The sequence below is a fragment of the Phytophthora infestans genome, genomic scaffold (assembly GCF_000142945.1).
Source record: "Phytophthora infestans T30-4 supercont1.16 genomic scaffold, whole genome shotgun sequence".
Lineage (NCBI taxonomy): Eukaryota > Oomycota > Peronosporomycetes > Peronosporales > Peronosporaceae > Phytophthora > Phytophthora infestans.
This window is the reverse complement of record NW_003303743.1, coordinates 1,754,019-1,765,689: the sequence shown is the minus strand read 5'-3', so window position 1 is coordinate 1,765,689 and position 11,671 is coordinate 1,754,019. Positions and strand designations below refer to the sequence as shown.

The window sequence follows — 11,671 nt, the reverse complement described above, 5'->3', positions numbered from 1 at the left end:
TTCTCACTGATGTTACCCAGCGGCGTGGGTGCTATCATTATGAAGTGGACGTCGGTCTAGACGATAGAGACGACGAAAATGGAAGTGCCATCGAAATGTGGAGCCATTTCTGTAACAGATCAAATGTAGCCATTTTTTTTAGCGCTCACTCGGAGCCCTAACCATAAGAGGTACCATCATTTTAGTGGCGTAACAGGTACATTCGGTGACACAATTTGTGGTACCAGTCATTGTCACGACGTTGCCTGCCGGGGGAGAAAAAACACAAGCCAACTCGCCCGCGGACGAAACGTGCCCTCCCTCTCTGTCGTTCGCTGCGTCTGGGAGACTCTCGAGCGCCATGGAGACGGAATGCAAGACGCTGTGGATGGGCGACATCCAGATGCACTGGGACGAAGCCTTTATCACGTCGCTCTTCTCCTCGGCCGGTGCGTCTTTAAAGCCTCGAAAAGAGAGCTTCAACTCAAAAGAGCTCACGACGTATATGACCCATTCTATGGTTGTTTTTTTATCATATTCGACAGCCGAGCAGCCGGTGGTCAAGTTGATCCGTGACAAGGTGACGGGATACCCCGCAGGCTACGGATTCCTCGAGTTCCCGACACAACAAGGGGCTCAGCAAGTGCTGGAGACGCTCAACGGGCAACTTATCCGTATGGCAACACTTCGTTTCTTTGCAAATACTTTTCTTTATTATCTGTAACAAAAAATCTGATAATATGTAACATTTTTCTTATTTCGACTAGCGAACACGATGCACCGGTTCCGGATGAACTGGGGCGCTGGCGGACGGCGGATTGAAACATCAGACGATCACTCGATCTTTGTGGGCGACTTGGCTCCCGATGTTACGGACGAGCTGCTGCTGGCCACATTCAACGCTCGCTTTACCACTGTGAGAGGCGCCAAAGTGGTCATGGACCCGGTGACGCGCATGTCCAAGGGCTTCGGCTTCGTGCGGTTCGGCAGTAAAGAAGAGGCGGATCAAGCGCTGCAGACCATGAATGGCGTCTATTGTTCCTCTCGTCCCATGCGCGTCAGTGTAGCCACCGAGAGGAACAAATCTCGACAACAAGTTGGCTTCACCATGGGGGAGGAGGAAGGCACCAACACGACGGTGTTTGTGGGTGGATTGGACCCTGCCACGACGGAGGATGAGCTGCGAGCGAGGTTTGGAGCGCTAGGAGCGATCGTGTCGGTCAAAGTGCCGCCTGGACGTGGCTGTGGCTTCGTGCAGTACTCGTCCAAGGAGGCTGCGGAAGTAGCCATCTCGCAGATGAACGGGCAGGCTGTTAGTGGAGTCAAGGTGCGCTGTGCGTGGGGGCGATCGGCCGCAGCACGTGCAGCTAACCACACCAGCTACTACATCTAGCAGTACGGCCAGTATCAAGCTGGATTCCAGGTATGTGGGGATTGGAACAATTTTTTTTTGAAATGTTTTCAAATTAGTAACTTTTTACTATTTGGGGTACAGAACTACTATGGCTACAATGCTGCATATGGCTACCCGCAGTACCAACAAGGTGCTTATGGCTACAGTGCCTATGGTCAGTATGCCCAACAAGGCAACCAGCCTCAAAGTGGGTACCAACAGCAACAGCAGTCCATTGGGCAACAAGCACACCACGGCAACTACACGCAGCGTCAGCAACACGAGCAGCAACACGATTTCACGCGGCCCGACGACATTGAAGCCATGAATCGCCGCTTCGCCTCTCAACGTGCGTACCAGGTACACAGACAGCTGTGCTGCGGTCTGCTGTCCTCTGGTCTAATGTGTGGTTTGCTCGTGCTGTGTAGAATATTCCTCCGACTTCTAATGCGTCGTACACGCCGATGGGGGCGGATGTCTCCAATGGAACTGCGATGGCTGGGTCCATGTAAATGGGAGGAGAATGGAGCGAGAATTGCAGCCAAGAACGAGGAGAGAGACCCATTCACACGAGCGAGAGGTGACGAAGACACAATGAGGAAGGTGTGGAAGGTCTGCAGGAGACGGAAGTGAGCGAACGACATTTATTGGCACGGCGAGCGTGAAATGCTGATGAAGAGTTTGTGTTTTTTCGTTCTTTTCTTGTGTTTTCTTGTTTTTTTGTAAAATGGCATGTGAGTTGATCGTTCTGTAGCCATTTGCTCGGTTCACTTGGAAGTTTTTTCGTCCAGCAAGATCTGCGCCTCCTTCACTGCAGCTTGGAACTGCTTCAGCTGCTGCTTCTTGAAGGTCAATTGCTTCTTAAGCGTCTCCTGATGCAGCAGCAGCTCCAAGTGGTTCGATTCCAGGCGCTGCAGCTCGTTCTCGGTGTCCTCCATGTCGATTATTTAGAAAATGCATTCATGAGCAAAATGGGTACCTCATTTGACAACCGTATCCATTTCTAAATTACCAAAAAAAAAGCAACTTCAAATTATGACATTTTGTTTCATCAGTGTGCTGATTTGCTCCTTCTTTCGGAGTTTTGGGTATTCGTCAGGGTTCTCGTCCACTTGACAGCTTGATAGGTATGTTTTTCAAGTACTTAATGGTACTTCTCTTGTTTCTTAAATATCGACGGCGCGTTTGGTAGCGCCGGCCCGAGGCGTAACCAGTTCGGATAGATACGACAGATCGATGGGTTCTGCTCGTTGCGGCTCCAGCGCCAAGTCCAGCGTGAGCACTCGACTGCGTGTTCGCTGTCTCCATTCCTGGTTCGAAGTGTAGCTGGTGGGGCTGTACAGCTGCATGTTCTCCAGGCGTTCACGGACTGCAGCCGGATCGTCTCGTGACCCGTTACCAACCGAATCCGTCATGAAAATCGACGGTCGCTCGCCTTCCGAACAGACACTGGACTGCATCGCGTAGGTCGGAAGACTGTTCTGCTTGGATAACGCTGTCAATACCGACTCGGACAGCTTCCGGTCGCGGATCTCGGTAGCGTTCCGAGCTCGAGATTGGGACCGATTCGGACGGTCCAGTCCACTCAAGCTACGACTCGTCGAGCCCGTGTAGATCGCGCAAGACAAACACATTCGGTGGTTCTTCCCGCTTGCGTCAGCGCGATGGTAGCAGATGTCGACGCATTTCTTACACAAAATAGCATCGCAGAAGCGGCATCTCTTTGCGATCGTCCACTTGGAGACGCGCTCTCCGCAGGCCTTACAGTCGCGGCTGCCGTCTTTGCTTGAATTCGAAGAACCAGGAGCTTGTCGAGGCTTTAGTTGACGCATGATCTTAAGCACCTGGTTGAGATTATCCGCCGCCCTCTTGTTCGAAGCGATAGCTTGCTGCACGACCCAGTTCGGAGCGCCTCTGCCGTCGATATGGATGAACATGACGTGTTCCAATACGTTCGGACGGTCAGTCTCTCGGAAGATCATGCCGGACACGCGCATGTACGTTCGCACCGGACCGTCCGGATGTTGCGACGCCGGACAACATAGGTGGTTGATGGATCGCATGCCGCGTGCCCACACCCGACGTCCCGTTTCACGGTCCACGAACGAGTCCATATACTCGAGGAAACAGACGTCTCTGCCGTCCGAGAGCTTGGACGGCGGCTTCCACAGCGACCAGCGCATGGCGGCGCCTCGCAACGGTTTGCTGTTCGAAGGTTTCTCGAGCTCATAGAGCCGTCGAGACCGCGCCGAGTCCAGTACCATTGGTACGCGTCCGTTCGGGTCTAGATACAAAGCGGCCACCTCCTCCAGTGTGCCGTTCAGCAGCGACGTCGTCCACATGGCCATGGACTTGCTGTTGCTGCCGCTACGATGCGCCACGTTGAACACTTCTCCGTCGCTTCCGAACCGAACGGCGGCATGTACGGCTGGGAACAGCGACTGGAACGCTGCTCTCGCGTCTCCTAGAAGGTTGTTTAGCTCTTCCTTGGGCAGCGGTAGCATTTCCAGCGCGTACGGGTGGTCGGGTGACCGTGAGTACGTATACTGCACCATCCTGTCAATACTTGGGGCTCTGCAGTCGTGATTCCGGAAGAAGAATGGGGACGGCAACGGCTTCGATGTTTGATCGGAGGAGAAGAGAGGCATCCATCTGTAGTCGTGCCAAGCGCAGGACGAGTGCATGTCCTACATGTTGACGTGGGATGCGCCATGTACAAGGTCGCTCTGTATTATTCGCAAACAGTTGGTCCGCCAGCACTGACAGAAGCGAGACGATGCGAGTGCGAGCCATGAGTTGGGTAGCTTCGTCTAGCTTCGTGATCCCTTTATGCCACTTTTCGCAGGTTCATTGTTGGGTGGGAGGCTCATGCTGCCAAAATACTCTTTCCTCGACGTTCTCGTTTGAGGTGTAGGCTCCTGTTGTTCTTTAATTTTGGAAAATGTAACATGGATGAGATTTCGGTGTATTTCGCGGATGGGTACTGAAGATATGAAGTCCGCATGTGCACCATATTTACAGAAGTCCTCTCAATAAGCGTCGACGGTCGTATGATCAATTTACATAGGTAATTACCAATGCTCGTGTGATTTGTCTAATGTGTCCCCAATTCAAATGATCCGATATAAAGGGGTATATGAAGTACAAGCTACGCTTATTCAGGGGAACTTCAGCACAGGTACACCGGTATTACAGTACAGTACTGCACCCCGTTTTCGCGCTTTAATAAACTTCCGGATGTGATGATCCTGAGTCCAATTGATCAATTGTTTGTCAGCTAAAATCGGATTTATTTGCAGATCCTATATGGTCCATCCCCGCGAAAACGGGGTGCAGTACTGTTGTAGACTTGTGTGTGTCGCGGAAGGGAACGCGAATTCGCTGCTGTGTTTATTGAGATTTGCATCGCCGATTGTTGAGAGTCGGCGAGCTTTCGATGCATCCGTGGCGGCCAGTAGGTTGACGGGTTACGTAGTGGCTTCGAAGACCTCGTTCGTTCCCGATCACGAATGTTGAAACCAAAGCTTGCTTTCAATATGTACTTCGAAGTATTTGCCAAGGAGAGCGTTGGTGCAACTCGCTGTCCAACACTTTGCGAGCATTACACACTGCATGATAATGCCACGGCGAGCAGAGCACCGTTCACCGGATACATTTCTTGCGAGCCACCACAGCCCGACTGGAAACTTCTCGCTGGTCAGCGCGAAATCAACTCCTGTACCTTCAGTGTACAAGCACTCGGGCATTTGGGCATCGTTATTAACAAACTTGTGAGCTCATGTTCAGGTCGCCGCGTATTCTGGTCAAATGGACTGCTCAGCAGTACGAATCGGTCTACGAGTGAAGCTTTGGCTGTCACTGGCGTCAACTGATGCGGATGACTGAACAGAACGGCCGCACAACGATCAAGTCACGACGCTCTCTACTTGCCGATTCCACTACGGCAAGATGCCGTAGAAGGCGTATGGAACAAAACGTGCAGCTCTCTTGCTCCATACTTTTTCAAACGCTACGTGTAAATTGTTGTCGGACTCAACCATGTCCATAGTCGATCACGTGATCACACCAAGGCTTGATAGACCTTAAGTCATGAACGCCGTCAACTCTTGCTTATGAGCATCTTGCAGTCACTTCATGCGTCCTCTTTGTTGCCTAGCTTTTACAAGGAGTGTCGTTAAGGTCCCACCAAATAAGGTCTGCACGTCTGCGTCCGCTGCAGTCGACATTACAGTCAGTAGCATGGGTACCGGTATCTGCAATCCTACGTCCAGGCATCAGTCAGTGACGGACAGTCACAGCAGTACCGGTCGAGAGAAACCGAGGTCTCAACCTCATGCACACGAGAATCCGTTCACGTCATTCTACGTCCTTAATCATTGCATTTCGATCCTCGCTCGTTTAATGTTTTTCAAAATACGACAAGTCCACCGCGGCGGTCGTCCGACATGGCATGACGACTCCGCGTCTCCTGCCTACATTGCGTCTGCAAGCTCTCAGACCCCGCTGTGCTCGAGAAGCTGCTAGTTAACATTCTCTCCGCTCTGTTCGAACCTGAAAGCCAAGTCCGCAGCTGTAAGACCGATGAGCATCTCCACCTTGAAACAATAAATGATACAGCCAACTACTTACGGGTTGAAACTTTCTGGTGAACTTACGTCGTCCGACTGGAGCGATACACTGGGCGGCAACGTGAGCTCCAACTGCCGGTTCGTTCGTGCCAAAAAGTTGTCCACGCAGTGTACACAGATCCGGTGGAGCTTCCTTCGCCCCTGGATCGCGCAGTACACCACGTCGCTGCAGCTCTTACAAATGAGCTATCATACACAAGACGTTTACTACCACAGAACAGCAAATAATTCACTACGTGTATCCGTTCTTACCGCACAGCAGTCTCGACACTTGCGGTGTCGTCCCCATTTCGGTAGTACAGTGTTGCATCCTACACACAACTTCGCGTTCAGGTGTTTCTCCTGTGCACCTGAATCCGGACCCACTCCCTCTTTCAGAACATGTTCCAGACGGATAAGATGCTCGAGGTTGTGCGGGTTCTTGGCCTTCCGGTTGGCCACGATCTTGGTCATCCAGGGTGGCACTCCCTGAGTATCAGCATCGTAGTACGTGACAGCTTCCAGGACTTTCGGATCGTCCGTCTCCGTGTACACCGTGCCGCAGCAATGTAAGAACGCTCGAACGATATTATGCGACCCCATAAGCGGCGGACAGCTTCGATGTTCTAACGACTGCGTCATCCGTGCCCATCCGCGACGTCCTCGTTCGTCCACAAATGTGTCCATGTATTCCATGTAGACGATGTCTCGCTGTCGGATGAGCGTCGACGGTGAGTGCCACAGAGACCAGCGCATCCCGCAACTACGGTACGGATGCTCATCCGAAGGTGCCAGGAACCGGTAGATCTGTTGCGACTGGGCAAACCCGATCGCTGCGTTCGTACGGTCTCCAAGGAACACGTCGACGAGTTCGGGAATCGTGGCGCGGATTCTCGTTTCGGCGCAGATCGTGGCGCGCGTTGTGCGAGCGAATGCGCGAACCTGCGTGGCGAACCCGTTCGCCTGTGCGAAGCGGACGTTCTTGAACAGCGTCTTGTACTGCTCGTGCGCGAGTTTGATAAGATCTTCGCGCTCGTTATCGTACAGCTGCATTGGCGTGAACCGGATGGGCTCCAATGCCGAAAGCATCTTTGTCCGATCGGTTCGCAAGTCGAATTTGGAAGATATGGAGACGACAGACAACGCTGTCACGATTGACTCCGAACTGACAATGAGCGAAGGCGAAGGAAGAGGTGACGCAGTCACGAGTCTTTGTGCTTTTGCTGAAAGCGGCAGCAGGAGTGGTCCGCGAGGTTGTCTGCCAATATCTAGGCCTCTACATGGTTGAACGTGACATTGTCAGCCCGCCATTGAGAGTCTAGAAATATTGGAGACCGTCGCATTACACTCCCTGACAAAGATATACCGGAGCCTTGGATCTGGCGCTCGCTCTCACTTTGAAGTATCGTGTCGTAGTTTTGCGTGATGCTGGCAAGCTCGAGCCATGTTTTATGATATCTTGATCGCCTTAATCTTAGTTTACAGCACAGTTTTTGGTTGAATAATTTACTACTTTTTTAATATACAGTACTGCACCTCGTTTTCGCGGGAATGGACCATATAGGATTTGCGAACAAATCAGATTTAAACATACAAATATTTATTTAATCGGATTCAGGATCATCACACCCGGAAGTTTATCAAAGGTCCAAGGGCGCGAAAACGGGGTGCAGTACTGTATCTGTAAATTGCAAAATATTTTCACGTACGTAATTTACCGCTCCCTAACCTTGTAGCCTGTCCGTCCGTCTGTCAATAAGTCCGTCCGGTCTGTATTTTCCTGCCTTTTCGCATGGCTACACTTGGCCTGTCTAATACAGTTTCGTCCCATCCTACCGACCGCGCCTACCTTTCTGACTCGACCTCACTATGCCAAAATTACAAATATGTCCAAAAGCGTCACACAATTAACTCGCGCCCTGATTGGGCAATACCTGCCGACCTGCGACACTGACTGGATCTGTCGCACGATCAGACCGCCTCTCGCCCTCGCGATTGGACGTAAGGTAAACATTTCTGCCGAGCACGAAACGCATCGATTGGTTGCAAACAGCCTGGCGAGCTGCGTTGACAATTCTAAATTTACATTTAGCTACGCAAAACCTGTCGTATGTGCATCAAATCGGGCACGCTAACCACCGCGTTTTGTAGGGGCTTTGCAAATATTATTTTTAACTTCTCCTGGCACTCTCCACTGTCAGCGTGCAAGAAGGCGCGCGGCCGCACGCTCATTGCGCTATCTGCTCCCGTGCACCCCACCCGACGAATGCATGCGCGCACGATACATAGTCTTTTAGTCACTTTTATTGCATGTAAAGTATGTATTTGTTTGGAAATCTGATAATAATATATTAAAGATAAGCCAAATATTAATAATATACAACCTTTTACTATTTTGCTTAATCATAAATATCAGCCTTTTATTACCGTGCTATTGGCTAATATTTGGACGAAAGTAATTGGTTAAAACAATATATTTTGCTAACATACTCACAGTTTGCAAAATGGTGGGCCCTACGTGCAAGCAATGCGAGGCGAAGATTGACCCGCTTCTGCTGAACCCGCAGCGGTCTACGACGGATGCACGGGCGCGCTGCGTCGGCTGCGGGAAGCTGCAGTACGGTTACGCGTTCCGTACAATCAGCGGACGGGGCAGCGTGCGGCACTGTATTGCCTGCAAGAACGGCCCAAAAGCGGTTAAGTTCTAAGAGGAAAAGCCTCCACCACCTAATTCGGCCGAAGTGCGCCGCCAGGAAAGCCTGTCAAACGTCGAAGAGGTGATGGGCCCTGACTGGTACCTCAAGAAGAAAAATAGACACAGCCACCCTCGCAAGCTGACCGCCCGGAACGCCAAGTACATCGAGCGAAAGAAGCAGCAGAAGAGCAGGTGATTTGGAAATACATCCTTATAGCCCTTACCCCGCATAGTTTTGTATACTGGCTGACGGTGCAAGGCTTGGGGCCGCACACACGGTAAGCTGACTATGGTGTTGACGCACCTACAGAGCGTAGCGCGCTTCATAAAATAATTAGCACATGGAATCAACTGTGCACCGCCGCAAGCTGGTGGTTCCTATCCGCATACGCGTCACCGTAGATGGCACGTACACTCGCTCACGTGGGCACACGCACAACCATGCTATCTGTACCACCAACGCTCACAGCGTATATTTCATTAATGTGCGCTCACGAGTGTAAGCTTCAGTATAGAGTGAGCACTATGCACCGACCAATAAGTTGCTGTCGACATAGACACAAGCACGTCTATGGTAGTGTTGACCATACAGGTGTCGTCGCAAGTCGATGTGCCTGTACGCAGTACTGTATTTTGGTTTCCTGTGTATAATGGTCGAGACGAGAGTCCGGTTGAGTCGCGAATGATTATAAGATGTACCCGCCGCGCGCATATTTCGCGTTGACTACTACCTACATACGCGCGGTCAGCTTGCCTGTATCACCGCGGTTATGACCTACGTCCAGTTAGTGGCGCGCTTGGGCATATAGACTGATCCATCAGAAGTGTAGGCGCAGAAAGCTAGCACCACGATGCAAAAGTACGATAAAGAAACAGTGACCCCATGCATAGGTTGAACTATCACGAGCGCGTGGCAAATACACTCATTAACGACCTTGCGATATATGCACGGACACATCAAATAGCACGCTGAGCGGATAAGTAGGCAGCGAAAGTACTCCATCTAATGTACATGAACTATTATTCAAATCAAGTCTAAGCCTCACTACGATTAGATACTCTGCCTACAGCCATATATCTTCGTATGTTTGTCGTACATATCGGTCCCAGTAAAATGTCAGTTGGAAAGGATTTACGCCACTCTGTCAGTCAGTAGCTATGCAAATAAGTCCGAAAGTACGTCAGCTATGCAAGTAAGATAAATGCATGCGGAAGAATAGTGGAAATACCCCTTCAGTTACATCACAAACAGCTCAGCAGAATTATTTCAAAGCATTAATATTGATGTTTGTGGCGACCATCGGCATATACTACCTATCCTAAAAGATACTTTCGCGCGCGGAGCTGATTAACATTGCTCTATTCGACCGTCGCAATCGATGATATGTGTCGACTGCCTACGTGCAGATGGGTAATATGTGTGAGTAGGCGTATTTACTCCAGCTACACTGGGATTCCTCACCGATCTACGCATATTTCGTAGCATCATTGATACTGACCCGTCTTCCGTACAGCTTACATTAGCTTTGCAGCCACGCGCGCCTTCGATTCGTGTCATTTTAGGAGCAATGCGCTCAAACGAGATTATAGACAGAACCTTTCCGGGTAAGATGGTGCTCTTCTTGCAGATCACGTTAAACCCTGGTCGTGTCTACCATAACATGTGAGCACTAAGGATACTGTGTGCGGTGTTGTTTTGGAACGTACAGTAATATACGTAGATCACAGTATACATGTACGATATGTTGCTTCGCTTTGAGTAGAAATTCTAAGCCCACCGCAGCGCAGCGGAGGTAGTCGGCCCTCTCTACACCAACCAACCATGCCCTAGCGTCCACGGAGCGGACGCCCAGACCGCTAGTTTCCCGCCACCTGAACTTGCAGCGTGTCTGTCCGTCCGTCCGTCCGTCTGTCAATCAGTCCGTCGCTTTCCTCTCTTTCTGCTTTTTCCTGCCTTTTCGCATGGCTACACCCGGCCTGGCTAATACAGTTTCCTTCCATCCTACCGACCGCGCCTACCTTTCTGACTCGACCTAACTATGCCAAAATTACAAATATATCCAAAAGCGTGACACAATTAACTCGCGCCCTGATTGGGCAATACCTGCCGACCTGCGACACTGACTGGATCTGTCGCACGATCAGACCGTCTCTCGCCCTCGGGATTGGACGTGATGTTAACATTTCTACCCAGCACGAAAGGCATCGATTGGTTGCAAACAGCCAGGCGAGCTGCGCAGATACTTGATTATTGACATTTAGCTACGCAAAACCTGTCGTATGTACTGCAAATCGGGCACAGTAACCACTTTATTTTCTAAGATCTCTGCACCCTTCTAAAATAGAGAATTTTATTATTATTAATGTAGACTTCACAGACCAGTATTTGTAAGAGCTCAGGGATGTTATTTTCCACACACTTTTCAAAGTAAAGACGATATTAATAGTATTAATATTACTCATATAAGCTTAACAGGCCGCATTTGTAAGAGCTCTGTGATGCTATTTTCCACAGACTTTCTAAAGTAGAGACGATAGTATTTTTTAATATTAAAGTAGGCTTCACGACCAGCGCTTTTTGTAGGGACTTTGCAAATATATATCTTCTTTACTTCACCTGGCACGTACCACTGCCACCGTGCAATGAAGGCGCGCGGCTGCACGGTCATTGCGCTATATGCTCCCGTGCACCCCACCCGACGAATGCATGCGCGCACGATAGATAATTGTTTTTATCAGTTTATATTGCATGTAATGAATGTATTTGTTTATTATCATTAATATAGCAATAGAAAGTAATATTATAAAACATTTTAATATTTTGCCTAATAATAAATACCAGCCTTATATTACCGGGCTATTGGCTAATATTTTGACGCACGTAATTGGTAAAAACAAATAAATTTTGTTAGCTTACTCACAATTTGCAGGACCACGTGCAAGGCATATATTGACCCGCTTCTGCTGAACCCGCAGCGGTCTACGACGAATTCCCGG

The 11,671-nt window shown here is 50.0% G+C and overlaps 3 protein-coding genes across 3 annotated transcripts; 1 reads left to right on the top strand and 2 right to left on the bottom strand.

Annotated features, from left to right (window-relative positions):
* Positions 1 to 275: 275 nt before the first annotated feature.
* On the top strand, positions 276 to 2,056 carry PITG_08932 (uncharacterized protein; the record flags this gene model as incomplete). The annotated part of the gene is made up of 6 exons (XM_002902931.1): positions 276 to 428; positions 525 to 653; positions 747 to 1,306; positions 1,373 to 1,402; positions 1,475 to 1,732; positions 1,801 to 2,056. The coding sequence occupies 6 exons, from the start codon at positions 341 to 343 to the stop codon at positions 1,882 to 1,884; spliced, it is 1,149 nt and encodes a 382-aa protein (XP_002902977.1).
* Positions 2,057 to 2,538: 482 nt separating this feature from the next.
* Positions 2,539 to 3,927, bottom strand: PITG_08931 (uncharacterized protein; the record flags this gene model as incomplete). Its single annotated transcript, XM_002902930.1, has 1 exon — positions 2,539 to 3,927. One exon carries the CDS (start codon positions 3,925 to 3,927, stop codon positions 2,539 to 2,541), a length of 1,389 nt encoding a protein of 462 aa, XP_002902976.1.
* Positions 3,928 to 5,770: 1,843 nt separating this feature from the next.
* Positions 5,771 to 7,068, bottom strand: PITG_08930 (uncharacterized protein; the record flags this gene model as incomplete). The annotated part of the gene is made up of 4 exons (XM_002902929.1): positions 5,771 to 5,829; positions 5,902 to 5,961; positions 6,024 to 6,186; positions 6,253 to 7,068. 4 exons carry the CDS (start codon positions 7,066 to 7,068, stop codon positions 5,771 to 5,773), a joined length of 1,098 nt encoding a protein of 365 aa, XP_002902975.1.
* Positions 7,069 to 11,671: the final 4,603 nt, after the last annotated feature.